The 21844-nt window shown below is 41.8% G+C and overlaps 1 protein-coding gene across 11 annotated transcripts in view; it reads left to right on the top strand.

Moving 5' to 3' along the window:
- ANO6 (anoctamin 6) overlaps nucleotides 1-21844 on the top strand; it is a 223688-nt gene that overhangs the window by 87458 nt on the left and 114386 nt on the right. For 9 of the 11 annotated variants that reach the window (XM_024122806.3, XM_024122807.3, XM_028491403.2 and 6 more), the window contains one exon: nucleotides 5610-5689. In XM_024122806.3, the coding sequence (XP_023978574.1) occupies nucleotides 5610-5689 (80 nt within the window). Of the gene's footprint in view, nucleotides 1-4968; nucleotides 4991-5459; nucleotides 5485-5609; nucleotides 5690-21844 lie in introns of those variants that run through there. The other 2 variants (XM_028491401.1, XM_028491402.1) reach the window with 2 other exon arrangements.

Genomic DNA, 21844 nt, shown 5'->3' with positions numbered 1-21844 from the left:
TATTTGGACCCAATGACCTGCCATACTGACGCTGTAAGTTAGATATAGTGTGGATGCCTAATTCTGATTACTTTTATTGCTGGGCACTGCTTATCAGGCAGTCTTTGGGCCTTACCCATGACGTTCCCGAGAGGTTATTTTGTGTTTTCTGTTGGATAATAGATTATCTAAGTTATAAAATGTAGATAATGGCTCTTTTTATTGCCCATTTTAAGTAAATCTCAATCATCTTTGCTGTAGAAGTTATCTCTCCATTTTGCAGTTGGGATGATTTCCATTTCTAATTGATAGACAAGTAATCGTGAACTTCAACTTTCTGGTGAGGTTTCTACTGTTCTCTTATTAACCCATTAATGTGACTGGACTTCTAGACATTTCTATTGGGGCCTTCATGTATGTCAGAACTAGTACCACCAATGACTTTACTCCTTTAATCTTACTATAGTAACTGCATTGATAAAGTTTAAAAAATATTTTTTCTATTTCTTTCATTTTAAACTAATTGTTATGTGATTAATTACTATTAAATTTAGGAAAAGTAAATAGTGAGTTTCTTTTGACCAAACCCTCAGTTATTTGAGTTTTGCCTATAGTAAACCAGTTGATATATGTGTATACAGTGTTTTCTTTGGTATTCCTACAATACTCCATTAGTCTGTCTAGCCTAGCACTTACTAATTATCCTCAAAATAGGATTTATCTTGTCTCAAATTCCTTTCCTCAAGAAGAGGGAACTTTGTCTAGTTCTTCTTGGTATTCCCAGGGCCTAAGAACACAATGACTGTGCAAAATATGTATAAACTAGGCAATGAATGTTTGTTGAAACTGACTTCCAATTGAACTTTCACATTTGCATCCATACAAAATTATATCAACATGTCAGGACCAAAGATTTTTCATTGAATAAACAGTTTTCAGTTCTCTCAGCTGCTTTGTGATGAACAGATAACATAGAGGTACCCACATGCTTTTTATATTCCAAGTGCCAAAATTAAATGAGCTAATCATGGTGTCATTCAAGGTGGTACTTCTGTAGTATAAAGTGAGGTATTATGGCAATACTAAAAATGCATTTCAAAATATTACATTTTTAAATGACTTATATAAAGAAGAAAATTAAATGAACATTTTTGCCTTTTTAGAATCTTTCTCCTGATTCTGCAGCTATTTTAATAAAAAGCCCTCAAAGTGTCACCTAGATTTTGACTATTTTATTTTTGCTGAGAAATGAACTTTTTCAATTGTGTTAGATTACCAGAAATGAAAATATCAAACAGTAATTGGAGCCCCTCAGTAGGGAAGTATAATTATCATATTAGCATCATAAATCATTTGCTTCTCAGTACTGTATTAGGTAATGAGAGCAACAGCTGCAGCTTTGTTCTACCTGGATGATGTTTCAATTAAGCCATTTCTGTTTTATTCACTCAAATTTAGTTTCTACTTTGTGTTGACATTAACCAGTGAATCTATTAGTTTCCATTACCAACAGAATAACTAAAATTATAAATAGTTCTATTTTCTCTCACAAATCCTGTCACGCTACATAGATGCCTTTAATTTGATAGAACATCTGGGCAATACATCTTCTTTCTCCTCTGTGTTTAGGCAAAATTTGTACTTTCTTAAGCTTATCCTTTCATTAAAAAAAAAAAAAATCAACAACAGCAGCTCTGTCCCATCTGTTGACCCCCAGATACATAATAGGTAAATTGGGCATCTCTTTATAAAGGAATCCGGATAAGATGCAAAAGTCAAGTCACTCCATCAGATTTACAGTACTTGTTTAAAAAAATACCTGCAGTATTATGTTTCACTGACTTGCTAGTTCTGCCAGGAAAAAAAAGTGAATCATAAGTACCACAGATACAATTTCTTCAATATCTGTCTTACTGCTATAAAAGGTCTTTTCTTCTTACTTGTAAACCAAGCTGCAAAACACCAATTGAAAACCCACCCTCACAGCCACTAGTATAAACACATTTTAGCAAGTTTTAAAGGTGGCCTGCAAGAATGTAATTATCTTGGACAACTTGTTCTGATGTTGGAATAACCAGTTTATTATAATTCCCTGAGTGTAAGAGACTATGCAGTACTTGCTGAATGTAACAGACTGTGTAGTACTTGCTGTTGCCCCCTGGCCCCTGGAGTTCTCAGGGGCAAGCACCTTAATTTCGGCTCTGGTCACAGCTCTGAAAGCCATGGCTCACCTCTTCTCTTTCCTGTTTCTGCTTTGGTTCACATTTAGGGGTCCTGTGATGAACTTAGTTTTTCAGAAGCATTAGAATCACTTGTCTGTGTTCTTTTCTACTGGCACTTTCTTGCAGTTCATAGGCTTAACAGTGATATGAGTTTAGTGGGCAAGATTCTGAGTGAACCTAAAGTCTAGTCCAGATTTTGGGGTGTTTCTTAGTGATGTGCCAAACCTAAATAGCTGAGTCGTTGGCTGATAGTTTGGTTTTGTTAAACAATCACTTAGAGATCTCATAACTCTCACCTGTACATACCCAGCCTTCTTTTGGGCCACTGAAGGGAATTTTTCTGGATTGATAGGAACCCAGTCTCTTCTTTCACGAAAGCCTCGAATGGATTAAAAAAAAATTAATATGCAATTAAAAAGTCACTACAAAGCTAACATCACACTTCACAAAATTAAAAGTAATTTACCATAACTTAATGCTTATTCTATACTCAGTCTACCTAGTTTTGATAAATACAAACAAACCTTCTCTCCCTAGTTTTGATAAAAGCAAACCTTTATGGCTGGTTTGTTCAAGTTAGGATCCAGCTGGGTACCACATATAGCTAATGGTTGTTGTGATATTGTGATTTGTAATAAGAAATATATATTTGTTCTTCCTTGGTTCATGTCACAGAGCTCCTTATTTATTTATTTATTTATTTAAAAAATTATTATTATTTTTTGGCCGTACCTCGCAGCTTGTGGGGTTTTAGTTCTCCAAACAGGGATTGGAGCAGTGAGAGTGTGGAGCCTTAACCACTGGACCGCCAGGGAATTCCCACAGAGCTCCTTTTTTAAAACTCTTGGGATTTCCAAAGTGATGAGAGGGATAAAGATGCCCTTTGTTATGTTAATGAGGTGCTTGGACAGCCCCTAGGTAACCAAAGGAGGGGGGCTGGCTGCCCAGGGGACCCAGCAAGTGATTAGAGGGTAGAAATTTGCAGTCCCACCCCCCTGACCCCCGGGGTAGGGGAGAGGGGCAAATTGAATCAATTACCAATGGCCACTGATCATCAATCAGTCATGCCTCTGTAATGAAGCCTCCATAAAAACCCAGAAGGACACGGTTTGGAGAGCTTCAGGTTGGTGAACACGTGGAGTTGTGGGGAGAGCAGGGCGCCTGGAGAGGGCATGGAAGCTCTGCACCTCTCCCCACACACCTTGCCTCTGTACCTCCTCATCTGGCTGTGCATCTGTATCCTTTATAACAGAGGACCCCAACCTTTTTGGCACCGGGGACCGGTTTCGTGGAAGACAGTTTTTCCACAGATGGGGGAGGGGCGGGGGATGATTCAAGGGCATTACATTTATTGTGCGCTTTATTTCTATTATTATTACATTGTAATGTATAATGAAATAATTATACAACTCGCCATAATGCAGAATCAGTGGGAGAGCCCTGAGTTTATTTTCCTGCAACTAGATGGTCCCACCTGGGAGTGATGGGAGACAGTGACACCCAAAATGTGTTGCTTATATACAGTCTACTCCGTAAGATGCAGCTTAATCGTCACTTGCCACTCACTGATAGGGTTTTGATATGAGTCTGCAAGCAGTTGATTTATTATGGTGTCTGTGCAGTCAGACCTCTCTGCTAAAGATAATCTGTTTTTGCAGCTGCTCCCCGGTGCTAGCATAACTGCCTCAGCTCCACCTCAGATCATCAGGCATTAGATTCTCATAAGGAGCGTGCAACCTAGATGCCTCGCATGCGCAGTTCACGGTAGGGTTCACGCTCCTATGAGAATCTAATGCCGCCGCTGATCTGACAGGAGGCGGAGCTCAGGTGGTAATGTGAGCGATGGGTAGTGGCTGTAAATACAGGTGAAGCTTGGCTCGCTCACCTGCCCGCCACTCACCTCCTGCTGTGCAGCCCGGTTCCTAACGGGCCAGGCACCGGTACCAGTCCGTGGTCCGGGGCTTGGGGACCTCTGCTTTATAACATCCTTTATACTAAACTGATAAATGTAATAAATGTTTCTGAGTTCTGTGAGCCACTCTAACAAGTTAATTGAGCCTGAGGAGAGGGTGGTCGGGATCCTCCGATTTATAGGCAGTTAGCCAGAAGCACAGGTGACAACATAGACTTCCGATTGGCATCTGAAATGGGGGCAGTCTTGAGCCCATAAACTGTGGAATCTGATGCTACCTTCAGGTAGATCGTGTCAGAATTGAATTAATTGTTCAGTGGTGTGGGAAAAAACACACATTGGAGTTCTGTTCTGTAGGGCTCTTTAAATCTCTAATAGTCTACGTTTTTCATGTCATTGATTTGTTGAAGAGGCTGGACCTGTTGATAAATGAGAATATTTATTTAAATTTATTTAAATGCTTAATAATATTTGACTATTTATGTAAGTTTATTTAACTAAGAACATTTTTCTACGTGGCCAAAATTATATGGTTATACTTATCGATATTAATATAACCCAACACTTAATCAGTATTCAAATTTTTGCAATTTGTTTTTAAGTCTTTTTATATCTGGATTGTTTAAACCAGGATCCAGCCCAAAACCACACACTGCAAATGTTTGTTTTGTTCTCTTAGTGTCTTTTAATCTGGAACAGTCCCTTTTATTCACATCAGCAATGTGTTTACAAGAGGAGACTAGTGTCTTACAGAACAAGCCACCTTCTGGATTTGGCTCCTTTATCCCTCTAACACTGTGCTGTCCAGTGTAGTAACCACTAGTCCCATGATGTTATTGAGCTTTTGAAATGTGGCTAGTCCAAGTTGAGATGTGTTGTGAGTATAAGAATTAATACCCCCCGAATGTAAAACAGTTCACTAATAATTTTTTATATTGAATACGCATATGTTGAAATGATAATCTGGGTATATCAGGTTAAATAAATCTTACTACTAAAAATAATTTTACCTATTTTGCTTTCTTAATGTAGCTACTAGAATATTTTGTTTGGCTCCCAGTATATTTCTGTTAGTGCTAGTCAACAGATTTTAAAACAGAAAATTACTACCCTAAAATGACTCCACATCAGTTCCCTGACACGTGGAAGAAAAAAGAACATCAATAGACTAAAGTGTTCCTGAGCTGGAATTTTATAACATTTAGTTGCCATGTCCTTCCATGTAGAAGCTAAGTGATTTTCCATGGTAGATCTAACCTTAGAGCATTTTAGGACCTAATATCCTAGAAGTGTGGCATTGTCCAGTAGATGAAATAGCTGCTGAAGATTTTGAGTGTCCTGATAGCCGAAAGCTTTAAATAATGTCAACCTGTAAGTGTGCCACAGACGCTAAAAATAGTTAAGCCGATGCTGGTGACTTAAAAGCAAAAAAAAAGTATGTGAGCCAGCGAAAGTTCATGCTCATTTATTTATTCGTTTTTTTGTTTCTTTTCAAGTCTTGGAAAACCTTGAACAGACAATCGTCTCCGGTTTTGGATCACTGGAAAGTCAGCAGGATTTCCGAACCCCGGAGTTTGTGAGTACTACCACTCTGTCTTAAATTTGTATCAGTTAGAGATTTCTCACAAAGTGGAGAAGAAGGGTTTTTTGTTTTGTTTTGTTTTTAAATGAGTTCTTGCCTTCAGTGGCTCTAGATCTGGCACAGGCCTCGCTGTTAGGACTCTGTGTGCAAAGCTCTTGTCCTCTGGGGAGCAGGTTCCTGAACTACAGCGTCTTGGCATCATGCACTGTAAGCTCGCTCTTCACGCTGCTTGTAATAGCAAATGGGAACTTGTTCTGCAGTAAGATAGCACTGTGTGTCTGAAACTCCCCCTTTATTCATTGATACCCTTGCTACCAGTTTCTGCTGTCAATAACTCTGGAAACCAGTCTTTACTGAGCACATCCAGGTACACTGACCAGTCCAATTCCTGTTTCATTGTGGAGCCTCAGTAACACAACCTATATGGATACGTCTTGTAGGGCTAGGAATACGCTATTGGTTGTTTCTGCTAAGAAGGGAACTAAGTGCTCTCACTAAATTAGACTCATTAAAGATTAGCCATGGTTCCTACCCTCAAGGAATTAAAAATCTTATTAGATGCTACTGTGATTTTATTAATGCCTTATTTAAAGAAAATTAAGCACATAGGATGCCTGGTGGAGAAAGTCCTTACTAAATAGATTTTATATTAGGCTTATTTGAAGAGGGTGATGGGACGAAGTGTGTCTCTAATTCCTATACCATATTATTGCACCAGATGTGTAAGGAAAGCATGCCAGGATCCACCTAGATTTACTGATTTTTGCCCCCTGCTGCAAATGGCTTGTCTACCAACTTAGCAATGGAAAAATCTTTTTTTTTATTTTCAAAGTGTGATGTATAGTCGCCACTCCAGTAATCGGCAGAGCACAATTATATTATTGATAGTGGCAAAAAAAAAAAAAAAAACCACCTCATTATGTGCTTTCCCTCTTCTCACACACTCTTTATGGATTGTCCCCTCAATTCAGCCAAGAGTAAGGAAACTAGGCAGGTCTCTGGACTGAAAAGGGATCGCACATGAGACTGTATCCACAATGCCATTTTGTTTCAAAGTGTGGGACTCCTGTGGTGTACTAGCAGATTGCCTACTGTGAAAATCACTTGGATATAATGGAAAGACATAGTATTCAATGACTTCCCTATTACATTCAATGAGATTTTCAGCGAAGCAAAGTTGTGAATGCTCACCAATATTCCTGCATCTTAAAGTAACAGCAGTTTTGTGTTTTTTTCGACTTCTGCCCTTACAGCCCCAGAGTAGAATTGACACAGATATTTCACGTTTGAGTATGATATTGGTACAGACTCATGGAGCTGACCTTTTTCTGTTTTGTTATTTTCTAACTGCTTTTTTTTTTTTTAAATAGCTTTATTTTTTTTTTAATTTTGGCTGCATTGGGTCTTTGTTGCTGTGCGGGGGCTGCTCTTTGTTGTGGTGCGTGGGCTTCTCACTGTGATGGCTTCTCTTGTTGTGGAGCAGGGCCTCTAGCTGCATGGGCTTCAGTAGTTGTGGCACACGGGCTCAGTAGTTGTGGCACGCGGGCCCTAGAGCGCAGGCTCAGTAGTTGTGGTGCGTGGGCTTAGTTGCTCCGCGGCATGTGGGATCTTCCCGGATCAGGGCTCAAACCCGTGTCCCCTGCACTCGCAGGTGGATTCTTAACCACTGCGCCACCAGGGAAGCCCCGATGCTGAAATTGTTAATCACAGTTTCCTTATTTGTGTGGTTGATATCAGATCTCTATATCCTGGCTATTATCTTTCTCTAATTGTGTGTTCATATCATATTCAGGGAGGAATCTGTGATTTTCTTGTGCTTTATAAATTTTCACACATCTGATGATCATTGCCTGCCACATTTTTGTGTAGCACATACATAGCTGCTTGTGTTTTCTCGTCAGCATCACTGTAGCCCATGTACTCACAGTTCCATAGTAAACATGTATTTCCCGAACTGTCTCCATGGCAAACAAACAGGAGGTATAGAAGCCGCCTTGAGAATAGGGTACTCAGGGGACTCAGGCCTGATATTTAAGGGAAACCTCTTTTGTAGGCAGAAAGTTACAGCATCGGTCAGAATGGGTGGCTGCAGTTGGGGAGGAGGCGGATTGGGCACATGCCAGGACAAAGTCAGCTAAGTTGATCCAAACCAAAATCTTAAATTAGAAACAGGGGCAACAGTACAAAACTGGGAGCAAAAAGAGCCCCTAAAAATAAAAAATAAATTAAGTATGTATATGACCAAAAAAAAAAAAAAAAAAAAAAAGAGCCCAAAGGCAAAGCAAAATTGGAAACAGAAAAGAGAGAGAAGAATAAAAGGAACTGGATAATCAGTCTTCTGTTCTTCTCCGGGTGGCATTTCAGAAGGTCCAGCCGCAGTTTGCTGAGTTGAACTGAAATAAAGCAAGGCATAGACCATGTTTACTCAGGCCTTATCCTCAAATAGTTCAGATTTTAGAAGGATGAAGAGCCCAGTGTTTTTGTACAACAGAATGTATTTATATGGTTTGGCCAAGAGGGAGGACAAAATCCTTATCATTATTAGTTTGTTTCCTTCAGAATTTGTTTTTCTTTCGTTTGAAACAAGGCCTGAGAGCAGTGCTCGTTATGGCATGATAAGTACATTAAAGGTTTCCTTCCCAGTTCAGGTGTGTAGTGTGACTAGTCAGACAAAGTATTGCCATGTAGTCTACATAAATCACAGGTAAAGAAATGCTGTTGTGAATCCCTCATGTGCCTGCAGACAGCGGCCACCTTGCAGGGCAGAGTTTGTCCCGTGATCACATGTTGCCCCCCCCACCACTGTCTGCTCCACTCTGTGGGCTGAAGTGGGTGAGTTTAGCCAAACCATGCTGACATGTTAAAAGGTGAATGAAGACGTGAACCTAGGTGCATGTGTTGTTGCCACCCCAAAGCTGATGAGGAGCTGGCAACATGTTGAAACTAGACATAGACCCACTCCGAGGTGAGGTGCATGTGTGGGTGAGGGTCAAGGTGAAAGGGACCTGGCTAAGGGCTGACCTTACAGAGAGTCCCTTGATTATCTCACTATGGTGGGAAACCATCTCTGTCGTGGTTCAGTTTTTTGTTTAAGCACAATGAAAATCTGTTTTATAACCTGCTTTGTTAACTTAATGTTTTACTCTGAATATTTTCCCATGCCGTTTTTTTCCCCAGTTTTATTGAGGTATAATTGACATGTAGCACAGTGTAAGTTTAAGGTGTACAGCGCCATGCTGGTTTTTTCCTCTGACATTGATATCGTCTCTGACATTTTCTGTTCCCTTGTGCCAATGAACTGTAATTCATTACATTAGAATTTTCAAAGCAGTTAGTTCAAGAGGGAACTTGTCGAGGAAACGGTGGCATGGTCGGATGCTCTGGGACCATGTGATTGGTGACCATCATTTTGGGACACGGACCCTGAAAGTCGAATGCGTGTGTGATGACAGGTATCAGACTCTGAGGAAAGGGGTTGACCAAAGTGAGGCTGGGAACTGAGTACCAGAGACCCAGATAAACTTGTAGGAGTTCAGACTAGAAGCAGAGACTGCAGCACTAGCCAAGCTGGTGAGAACCAAGGATGGGGAGCCATCCACATGGTGACGGAGCATATAAAGGTGGTCCTGCAGAATGGCAGCACAGATGTAGAGCATCCCAGGCTCCCACTAGTGCTCCCAATCCCAGATGTAGTTAAGAGCAAAGGTGATCTAGACGTCACTGCAGGGGCCCAGCCGGCATGACTGCCCCAGCAGACCCCAGGTTGATCCCAAGCCCCAGGGAGTAGGAAAAAACCTGGGGATTTGAGGGGTTAGTAGGGGGAAATGTTGGGTAGTGGTCAAGGCTGTTTCTAGAAACCCTGCCTCTGTTGGCACTGACCCAGGAATTCACATGGGTCTGATTGCCTGAGTATACATGGGGTAAAGGATGGGGTATGGGGAGGAACTCTGATCTAGCAACGGTGAATCTGCTTGCAGCAAGCTGGATAGAAACCAGGCTGCAGTCAACATGAGAACACCTGGAAGGAAAGAGAAGGCTAAGGAATTACATTTTATGATCTAAGTCTCGATAATAATACCCTCTCTTTCGGCCTTTCCAGAACTTGAGGTTTATTTAGGACTCCCTGAGCTTTTTAGAGGTAGGAGGATTCTGATAGCCTCTCGTCTCTTGCCAGTTGATGATGTTTCCCTTTGCTTACCTTCTACCAAGTTTGGTGTAAGTAATAAGATAGAGTTTGGGCTGGCAAAAGAATATTAGGATTACAACAGGGTAAACCAGGGAAGATGATGAGAAACCTCAGGATTTAGAAAAGGAAAAGAGACTCGGGAAGATGAGGATTAAAGTGGAGCAAATATGTTCCCTTCGTTCAGCACTCATGGTTATGCAGAGAGAAGGAGGTCAGAAGAGTTCTTATGCCATTTGGAATTTTGTGTAACTGGCTCCCTTTTTGAGAGAAGATACTGCTTAATAGAGAATACAGTTGATTTCCTGAAATTCAAATTCGATTGTCTTTAACTAGATGAAAACAGATGTGACCTTGAAGAAAGAGTTAAAATCTTAATTCGGCCAACAAATATTTATTTGATGCCTACTATTTTAAGCACTATAGCGGACAAACAGAAGACATCCCTGCATGTCTGGAGCTTACATTTTGGTAGGGGAGACATAAAACACAAAATAAATAAAACACAACATGTCAGATGATAGTAAATCCTTCAGAGAAAAATAAAGGAAGGATTATATGTGTGTGTTGCAGAGGGAGTTGGTTACAGTTTTCAACAAGGTGTACAGGGCCAATCTCACTGAGAAGGTGATCAGTGGAAAGACCTGAAGCAGGGATGCTGGAGCAGACTCTTTGGAAAACTAGATGAAGAGCATTCCAGGCAGAGGGAGAACAACAGGAACAAAGGTCTTGAGGTGGGAGTTTGTGGAAGGTTTGGGGAAAGGAGGCCAATGTGACTGGAGTAGAATGAAGGGTGGTGAGACTAGTAGCTAGTGGGGACTTTATAGGCGATCGTAAACACTTTGGTTTTACTCTGAGTGAGTTGGGAAGTTATTTGAGGGTGTTGTCTGAAAAAAATGCGCAACCTAAAAGTTGAGAGTTATGTTTTATTTGGTGGACTTTCTTAGGACTTCACGCCTGGGAGACAGCATCTCAAATAACTCTGGGAGACTGCTCCGAAGAAGCAAGGAGGGAAGCCAGGATGTATAGAAGTTTTTGCAACAAAAGACCAGGTAGTCAGAACATCAGAGGATTACTGTTAAGAAAAGAAAACCAGACATCTCAAGTTAAGGAATTTAGTGCATTGCTATGTATGGGAAGATGCAAGAGTCTGGGTTCTCTGAAATCACTCCTTTGATATGCACCTCAGCTATCTGGGGGCCAGTCTCCTCAGGTCGTATGGGGGTGGCTGCAGCGGCTGACTTCTAGATGAGCTTGGCGGTGGGTAGCCTGTTTGTCTCCATCCTGAGCTCCCTCAGCGCTCACCGTCCAGGCGGCTGCAATGTGAAGGAACAACCTTTGTTTACTGATATGGCAGGCAATATTTGAGTTCTCAAGGGTAACCCTTGGGAAGAGAAACTGGGGGGTTTTGAGCAGAAGGCTGACTTTACCTGACCTCACCTAGTTTTAGCAGGATCCCTTTGGCTCTTGTGAGAACTGTATAGTGGAACACAGCAGAAGCAGGAAGGCCTATTGGGCTTTTCGGGAATCCAAGCGAGAGATGGTGGTGGCTTGGTCCTGAGTGTTCACTCTGGCGGCAGTGAGAGATACTCAAATTCCCGGTATGTTTTGAAGGTAGAACCAACAGGATTTTTTGACAGATCAGACGTGAGGTGTGCGAGAAAGAGCAGTCAAGGATGACTCCAAGATGTTTGACCTGGAAGACTGTGGAAGGAACAGCTGGAAGGGAGAATATTCAGAGGACAATCAAAATGTTGTTCTGGGTATGTCAAGCTTGAGACATCCAGTCCAAGTTCAAGAGAAGGATCTAGCTAGAGATCTGGGGGTTGTCAGCACATGAACAATATTTAAAGCTATGGGACTGGAGGAGAGCAGCAAGGGAGGGAGTGAGAAGAATCAGGAAGAAATCCTGGCCTGAGCCCTGGGGGGTTCAAGTGTTTACTGGTCAGAGAGAGAGGAGGAAGCATCAGCAGAGGAGCCAGTGAGGTGGCGAAAAACAAGGAGAATACTGGAAGCCAAAGGAAGAAAGTATAAAGTAGGAAGGAATGCCCAAATGATGCTGAGGAGGATGGGAGGTTGGGTTTAGCAATATGGCAGAGACCTTGACAAGAGAGGTCTTGGCTGAGTGCTGGGACCCAAAACCTCATGAGAGAGGATTCAAAGTGGAATGGGAGAAGAGGAATTGGACACTGGCATTTAGATAACACTTTCAAAAAGTCTTGCTGAATGAGAATACAGAGAAGGGGGGTATTATCTGAAAGGGCGTTAGGTTGAAAAGAGTTTTAAAATGTCTCTAGTTAGTTTTAAGATGGCAGGAATGGTTGTTTGTAAAGTGATGGAAATAATCCAGTAGAGAGAGAAACTTTGAAAATACAGGAGTGAGGGGGAAGAATTTCTGGAATGATGACCTTGAGAGGGCAAGAAGGGGATGGAATCTCCTCCTTGTGGGAGAAGTGGGCATCCACCTAGAGCTGTAGAGACAGTTCATTCTTAGAAGTAGGAGGGAAGCCAGTGTATTAGGACCCAGGTGGAATTAGATCAATAGATCTGCTAGTAGGAGCTTGTTGAAGTTTTTTCTTGATTGCTTCTCATTTATCAGTGAAATGGGAAACAAGCCATTAGCTAAGATTGAGGACGGAAGAGAGATGAAGAGATCTGAAGAGAGAGAAGGTATGAGACAGTCAGCTGAGAGTGAATGCACTGGGTAATGGAACATGATTGCCTGGCAGCCCTAAGAGCCCACTTGAGGTTAGTTGCTTTTCCCATTTAAGTCCAGCTTGTGGGGGAGTAGGTGTGGAGCAGGCAGAGTTTGATTTACCTGTTTTGGGGGTTTCTCCAGGTCAGTTCAGCAAAGCAAGACAAGGGTAAGAGAGTTGCAGGGTGTTTGCAAGAGTAGAGGACCCCAGACATGAGGAAGGTGGGGCAATAGGATCAATAGATTTCTACCCTAGTGGGGTTTGGTAATTTTTGGAGTTTGGGGTATTGAAGAGCATGAGCTGGAAAAATAGGAGGTGGTAGTTGGAGAGTCAGATGTTTATAACTGAGGGAGGAGTAGTAAGTGGTACAGACCAGGTCTGGGCTATGAGCGCTGGAATTCTGGGCTGAGGCAGGGTGGATTTGCACAGACAGGGTGTGGGAAGGATTATATATGTGGATAAGGAAAGCCCCAAGGATTATGTCAGGAGTAGTGTGTTGGAGAAGTAACAGTGAACCAAGGCTTACATCGCCAAGGAATAAGGGGCAGTGACTCAAGAATCAATAGGTGGCTGCAGAAGGAGAAGACCAGAGAGGTAGGAGGAAAATCTGGAGAGTGACAGGAGAGAAGCTGAGAAGCAGATGAAGTGATGAGTAGTTTCAGGTGTTGCCTAGGGATCATCATCTCAGGATTTCTCAACCTCAGCACCACTGACATTTTGGCCTGGATTTCTCTTTGTTGTAGGAGGCTGTCCTATGCATTGTAGGATATTTTGCAGCATCCCTGGCCTCTACCCATGAGATGCAAAGGACCCTCTCCCCAGTTGTGATCACCAAATATCTCCAGACATCACCAAAATTGTCCCCATTTGACAACCACTGAGTGAGATGAATAAAGAAAAGGCATTGAGGTCACTGGTGTCCTCTGAGAGGGCTGCTCCTCAGGAGTGTTGAGGATGCTACGTTAATCCAGATTAGAGTGGATTATGGAATGAGAAGGAGAAAAGGAAGTAGAAAATACTGACCTCTCTATCAAGGAAAGAGTTTGAAGGGCTAGTGAATGCTAGAAAACTAGAGGAGAATATGAGGGCCAGGGATGATTACCTTCTGTCAAGTGGAGAGACTTGCACACATTTACATGTTGATAGGAAGGATCCATGTGAGAGGAACAGGTGACTCTAGAGCAGCGGTCCCCAACCTTTTCGGCCCCAGGGACCGGTTTCTTGGAAGACCATTTTTCCAGGGACGGAGGGGGTGGGGGGCGATGGTTCAGGCGGTAACGTGAGCAACGGGGGGCGGCCCATGAAGCTTCCCTGGCTCACCCGCTGCTCACCTCCTGCTGTGCGGCCCGGTTCCTCATGGTCCATGGACTGGCACCGGTCCATGGCCCGGGGGTCGGGGACCCCTGCTCCAGAGGAGAGAGCTGCCTTGAAAAAGGCCATGGAATGGTTTGTAGATGTGGAGGAGTCCTCATTAGGTAGGAGGAGCAGCGTCTCAGGCAGGCACAGGTGCGGAGGGCAGATGCTCTTGGTTTATGGACTTGATGGAGAGAAGCTGAGGGTGTTCCCATCTGACAGCTTCAGTTCTCAGCTGCTGAGAGTGAAGAGAACATTGAGCACGACCAGGCCAGGGACCCGGTCAACGGGGACCAAGCTGACCTGGAGAAACCTAGAAAAAGTGCTAGGCTTTCTGGGCAGTGGTGAGGGCCCGTGTAGGGCTGAGGAGCCTGAATTTGCAATGATACCAAGCTGCCCTGCTGTGGCTTTCTCCAGCATCACTCAGACACCGAGAAAGGGCATAGCGGGCTGCAGCCAGTCGGGGCTTTGCTCGACAGGCATGAAGGAAAGAGTTCTGGCAAGAGTGTTACTGAAAGGATGAACTGGGAAGTGTAACCTTAAAAAAAGGAGGGGAGGGAAGAAAAAGAGGATCTGCAGATTGATTAGAAAAAGTCATGGGGCCTCTGAGGTCACTGTAAAATGAGAAGATGATGGTGTCTTTAGAAAGAGGGATTCTTGAGTAAGTGACTTTGAAATGGAAGATTTTCAAGTGATAACAAGGTCCAGGACGGGACCATGGCAGTTAATGCATGAAAGGGAGACCGTTGGAGATAAGGAGTCAATTTACTGAGGAACCAAGGTGCACTGGTCATGTCTCTGGATGCAGATGTGCTTCTTGTCTGATGGAGGACTTGGAACAGAGAGGGAAATGTGAGCCAGGGCCAGATTTTCAATGAACCAGGAGGAGCAGCTGGGAAATAGGAGATGCTAGGCTCTGGGAAACTTGGGGTATATTCTACTTGCATGGACCTACATGGAACTGCTTTTTTTCCTCCAAGAACATTGGAGAGTAATACTCTGGAAGTGGCACAGAGAACCAGGAGAACGTCGATCTTACTTCTTTTCCCTGACATGGGAATGGTCTGAGAGAAAAATCAGAGCCAACTGCCTATGGGTCTGCAGATTTTTGTTTTCATGTTTTGATTCAAAGTGGTTGGTCAAGTTTTCTTCCAAAGTAGGCTCAAGGATCCATTTTCATCTTTGTTTCCCTCCCCCCCACACAAATCCAGAGTTCATTTTGGTTATTTCTGGTCTAAACGTCCCTGAGGCAACTGAATTGGTGCTGGGGCTATTGAGAGAGAATAAGGTTTATTTTATGGTCAGTCCAAGGTCTTCCTTGCGAATCCCAAGAAACCCAACTTAAGTCCCAAAGTATGCCTCAAACTCCAACGATCTTCAGGATCCAGAAGACTGGGGATAAAGCAGGACTCTTCCGTTCAAGTATCTCTATACTTGGACTTACACTCTTGTGCCTTCTATAAACAGAGAAATAGGGTGGCTTTGCCTTGTAACTTTATGGCACTAACTTCACTAAACTAAAACGGAAAAGAAACAAATAAAAAAGGAAACATTTCTCCAAAGAAGACATAAAGATGGCCAAAAAGCACATGAAAAGATGTTCAGCATCACTAATTATTAGAGAAATGCAAATCAAAACTACAGTGTGGTATCACCTCACACGGGTCAGAATGGCCATCATCAGAAAGTCTACAAACAATAAATGCTGGAGAGGGTGTGGAGAAAAGGGAACCCTCCTACACTGTCGGTGGGAATGTAAATTGGTACAACCATTATGAAGAACAGTATGGAGGTTCCTTAAAAAACTAAACATAGAACTACCATATGATCCCACAATCCCACTCCTGGGCATATATCCGGAGAAAACCGTAATTTGAAAAAATACATGCACCCCAGTGTTCATTGCAGCACTGTCTACAATAGCCAGGTCATGGAAGCAACCTAAATGTCCATTGACAGAAGAATGAATAAAGAAGATGTGGTACATATATACAGTGGACTATTACTCAGCTATAAAAAAAGAATGAAATAATGCTATTTGCAGCAACATGGATGGACCTAGAGATTATCATACTAAGTGAAGTAAGTCAGTCAGAGAAGACAAATATCATATGATATCACTTATGTGTGGAATCTAATAAAAGTGATACAAATGAACTTATTTACAAAACAGACACAGGCTCACAGATTTTGAAAACAAATTTATGGTTACCAAAGGGAAAGGGGTGGGGGAGAGTGACAAATTAGGAGATTGGGATTAACATATACACACTATTATACATAAAATAGATAACTAATAAGAACCTACTGTATAGCACAGGGCACTCTGCTCACTCTTCTGTAATAATCTATATAGGAAAAGAAACTGAAAAATTATGTATAGCTGATTCGCTTTGCTGTACACCTGAAACTAACACAACATTGTACATCAACGATGGTCCAATAAAAATTGTTTTAAAAGGTGACGGGGGGAGCCAAACAAAAGAACATTAATTTAGCAAAAGGAGGCTCAGAAAGAGAAATGATATCAAAGATAAACTGGATAGTAAGCATTGCTAAATTGGCCCATTTTTTTGTGGTAAGGATTCACAGGGCATTTCAGCGTTGAAAGCTTTTTGTGCATTCAAGAGAAAAAGGTGCTGGTGCTTTGCCTGAATATGGGGAAGGGGGACCTACTCATCTGTTTTATGTGGCTGATTCAGAAGCTACATTTGTGGATTTGTTAAGATTGGAGGGTAGGAGCAAAAATAGGCAGTCCAAGACGCAAAGATCTCAGAAATTTCTTTCTGAGTCACTTTTTTGGAATGCAGGATGTGTTTTCCCAGAGAAACAGTCGTAAATGGTGAGTAGGCTTCTAGGCCCAGCCAGGCCAGACTAGCTAAAGCCAGTTGAACGCAGAGTGCTAACAAATTATCATTCTGTGCATTAGCACTAATCCTTTGGAACACTCCAATCTTATTTTTTTTTCATTATTACTAAAAAAGTGTGAATAAAACTCAAGTGCAGAGTGAGTGAGTGAGTTGAGGCTTGTGAACAAATGCTTAGCGTCATAAGTGAAAGAGAAAAGGATTGATTCTGAGTTATGTTAGGCCTTAAAGAAGCAGTGATGGGTCCCAAACCTGAGGAAAACAATTTAATGGTACAAGATGACAGAGAAGAAAAGAGCTTATCAGCTTCTATATTACAACTTTTGTCTTTTCTGCTAATGAAGGTGATCTTTAGATTGAAATGGTTCAAGTCCTGGTAAGGGGCTATAGAGGTCCATGCTGCACGAGACAGTTTTGGAAAGGAATACAATTATTTCAAAGGAATTAAATTTCCTGAGTAGAAAAATTATGTATCTAGTAGGGTATTAAAAGAGCTTATAAATTTGCTCATGGGACCACAGTTGGTAATCTTGAGGTGATGTGGGGACCAGGACAGGTGCCAGAAGAGTAGCGGGAGGGACAAATGTGACAGTTTTCAAAAGGGGTGGGGTTAGAGTGGAAGCTGGGCATAGACTGAATTCTGATAAATGGAGACGTTGAAGCTGGAGCATTAATCTCCAGGGATATTACAGCTGAGATTTTTTTTTAAGCAGATGGGTTGTGAATGTTAAAAAAAAAAAAAGAAAAGGTCATCAGGAACCAACATAAGTTCAGTAAAAATAAGTCATGTCAAACTGAGAGCACATTACCTTTTTTAAGTACAGAATGAAGAAATGTGTGCCTAGTGAGAGTGTGCTTATCTGGGTAACTGATCTTACCAAGACTGTGGAATAATGGATGGAAATGAATTTCTAGAGGAGACAAAAATCAATATGAATTAAAGTCAGCTCCTGCTCCTAATTCATAAAGATCATCCGCCTAAGGAAAGATCATAAGAGCCGAGGCTAATGACTGATCACATGAAGAGGTTAGGTATTTGGTTAATTAAACTCAGTATGAATCGAGCATGTAATAACAATGTCCGAAAGTTTATGCAGATCTGGGTTGCATTCGTACCTGTGTGTTCAGAACCAACACAGTACTAGGCTTCTCCTTGTCAATATTGGTAAAGCCACCTGCCAGTCTGGGTGCTCCATTTTAAGGGGAAGCATACTGAGAGGAGAAAGATGAGCATGGTGCTGGATCCTGACACAGGCAAGAACATGATAACAACTTTAAATATTCGACAATGGTAATAGGTGGATGAAGGTGCAAAATATGGTATTAAGGCCCATGGATACAAGGTATATATAGGCAGACAGATTTCATTTCAGTGGAAAGACGTTCTCATAATTAAACTACCTTAGTTCCTTGGAGTAGTTCACATACAGTCGCACTGGATAACAGTCTAAGCAGGAGATGATGAATGGTTGAACAAGCCAGTGGGGGAGGAAAGGAAGGGCCTGCATGTTTCATGTGCAGCAGGACCGAATGTAGTTCAGTCGTAGTAGTTGATAGAAAGCGGGGAAGGAGGGAAAGAGAGGATGTTTCGGGAACTTACTACGTCAGTCAGTTATATGTGGCTCACAGATGAATTTGAGTTGCTTTCATTTTATTTTATATTTTCCTCATTCAACCTGTTATCATCAGCAGCCAAATTATGTAATTGATTAAAACCCTTTCCTCCACGTAACAGTGTTCATTCTACCTGGTTTTATTCCCCTATTTTCAGAAACCCTTGACTGTAAAATGCTTTGTGAATTCCTGCCCCACAATGCATCCCATTTGAAATTCAGCGAGCTATCTGTTATCTGGGGAATGTCAAAGTTAATTTGACAAAAACATGCATGAGGAAAGCAGGGAGCTCTGGGCATTCTGAGGGCATTCTGAACAAAGATGTGATATCAGTATTTACCGTGGAACTCATTTGATTATAAGTCATCTAGAAGCATATCACAGTTATGGCCAAAAAAGCCCACAGAAGCAAAAGAATTGAGTTAAAGCTGAGAGTCTGCTGGTAAATGACCTGACCATGCCATGACCTAAAAGCAGCATTAATAAAAAGTTGAAATAAAAATTTAAAGAGAAACACAGAACTTGGTGGAAATGTATACACAATATGAATTCACAGTATTCCTAGAAAATTGAAAAGGGGGAGCCCAGTGAGATTTCAACTGTAGCTGTTCCTCCCAACTCTTCATTAATTTGGAAGGCTTAAGGGCTTTGGAAAGATGATTTAAAATTCGTTTATTCCTGGGGCTTCCCTGGTGGCGCAGTGGTTGCGCGTCCGCCTGCCGATGAAGGGGAACCGGGTTCGCGCCCCGCTCTGGGAGGATCCCGCATGCCGCGGAGCGGCTGGGCCCGTGAGCCATGGCCGCTGAGCCTGCGCGTCCGGAGCCTGTGCTCCGCAACGGGAGAGGCCGCAGTAGAGGGAGGCCCGCATACACACACACACACACACAAAAATTCTTTTATTCCTGAAGTCCCAATAGTTAACTGTAGTTTTCCTTATTTCAACAATAATAATAAAAAGTGCATTTTTACTATAAGTTTCAAATGTATTCCTTAAGTCTGTCTCTGGTTAAAACGAAAACAAAAACAAAAAATTATAAATATGCTTTTACCCTGAAAACCCTAATGGCTCCTTCAAAGAGAAAGTGCATTTATGGTTCCTTCTCCCAAGTCACTTTTCAAAATGTAGATTAATGTGATCTGACAGATCGTAATAACTACCAAAGAGCATTTTCATTAATTATAATGGGCAAACCAATAATACGGATCTTTACGATGTTAGTATGAATTAGAATATATCAAGTCAGGGCCATACTTGTAGTTGGAGCAAAATTTGACCGCAAAGTCCAAATCCCTTAGAATAAAAACACATAATGAAAATTTTTACAGATCATTTAGTGATGCTAATGGTATCACCACCCTTTCATGCACTTTCATTAGCCTTAAGTGTTTTTAAAAAGTAAACTGTCTTGTGAAAGAGGAAGAAGAGAGGCAAACGAGAGGAGGCACTTCTGTGACATTGAAAAGCGTTTTTACTCTAAAAAAAAAAAAAATTTCTTTTTTGTGAGGGAAAGTTCTTCTAAAAGTGCCCCCAGGAAGCTGAGCATGGATAGAATTCCAGGGGATCAGGGCCCTCTGTCCCTACTGGACTCTGCTCTCAGTCCCTTGGGAAAAAAGTCGCTTTCCTTTTAGGACCTCAGTCTTCTCATGAATAAAAAGCAGAAAAATCAGCAGTAGATTTCCTCACAGGAGTGTTGTTCATTGACTACACAGAGACTGAAAAGCATTTTAGCTATCTGAAAAGCGTGTTCATAGAATAATAATACAGTGAGAATTCTTACCTAACGTTTATGGATTGGCTTATAGTTGGCAAAGCACATTGCAGGCACAGGGCTAGCTAGCCATGAAATGGCCACATTGTTCAGCCCAGCCAAACCCTTCTTGTTCCCTTGCACATGAAATCAGACTGTGTTTGCATCAGGAATTGATTCTGCTCTCCTTAGAAGAGCGCACAGGAGCATTTGTGACTTAGGCTCCTGAGAAAGTAGTTACAGGCACTTAGGTACCTACCATATCATCAATGGGTTGAGAATTAATCATACCCGGCATTATTACAAAATATCAATGGTACAGTCTGTTAATAAATAAATACGTAGAGCACTTACTAACCCTTGCTGATAGAATTTCCAATTGAACTACAAATAAGAGCTATTTATGCGCTATTTTGAATAAACCACTATCAGCTTCACTAAATTTTGCAGTAAAATTTTTGTTTATTCCATCACGTAATATTCATTAATCAGTGTGCTTCAAGGAATAATACAAAGCAGCATATCTCAGTGTTTATCCTCAAGACCAAGAGTGGGTATTACTGATGCCTCTGTCCCCTGCACATTGTATTGTTACCTGACAGATGTTAGTCATGCAACGGATGCTGGTTGGTTGGTTGGTTGGTTGGCTGAAAGAATGTAAGACAGTGTGCTGTGTTTGATGATTTCCAGTGGCACTTACAGCAGAGATGCCAGAGGAGTTCAGTTTGGACTGTAGTTCTCAACCCGGCTGTGCATTAGAATTACCGGAGAAACTCTTTTAAAACATGAAGGCCCAAGCTCCACCTTCATGTACTAATCTTGCTCTTGCATATGTTTATATAAAGAACCTGAATATGTTTATAAAGGTTCACAGAGGTGACTCAAATGTGCAGCCAGGTCAAAAATCATTGTCTTTGAAAAATCAGGTTTGTATTTTTGAAGAAGGTGGTATATACTGCAACCTTGAAGAGTACATTTCATTAAGTACTGAAATCTGTACCAATCGAGGTTTTACCAGAAAACAGAACCTGTAGGCTCATGCACATAAACACACGTGTACACATGTGTATATATTTATGTGTATAAATATATCTATACATGTGTGTACACATGTATATATCTATATTAATACACACATGCAGATAAATATTTATTAAGGAGATTTATCTCAAGGAACCTGTTTCCACAAATGTGGATTCTAATCTGTGGGGCACAGTGGCAGGAAGGGCAGGCTGGAAACTCTTGGGCAGGCGTTGACACTGCAGTCCAGAGGTGGAATTTCTTTTTCTCAGAGAAGCCTTAGTTTTTCTCGTAAGGCCAGTCAACTGATTGGATGAGTCCCACTCAGATCATTTCTTTTACTTAAAGTCATCTGATTGCAGATGTTAACCACATCTAAAAAATACGTTCATAGCAACTCTTAGATTCGTGTTTCATTGCATAACTGGGAATTAAAGCCCAGGCAAGCCAATGCATAAACCTAACCATCCCGGTGGATACACTACAGGAAGGTATCCTAATAGCATGACCTATGCCAGTAAATGAAAGCGGAAAAGAGTAAGGTGTGCCCAGTTTGTATCGAGCACAGGGTTGATCTAGGGGAGTGGGAGGAGATGAAGTTAAAAAAACAGTTTAGGGCTTCCCTGGTGGCGCAGTGGTTGAGAGTCCGCCTGCCGATGCAGGGGTCA

Source organism: Physeter macrocephalus, chromosome 6 (genome assembly GCF_002837175.3).
Source record: "Physeter macrocephalus isolate SW-GA chromosome 6, ASM283717v5, whole genome shotgun sequence".
In the NCBI taxonomy this organism is placed as follows: Eukaryota; Metazoa; Chordata; class Mammalia; order Artiodactyla; family Physeteridae; genus Physeter; species Physeter macrocephalus.
This window is presented reverse-complemented; position numbering and strand designations above follow the sequence as displayed.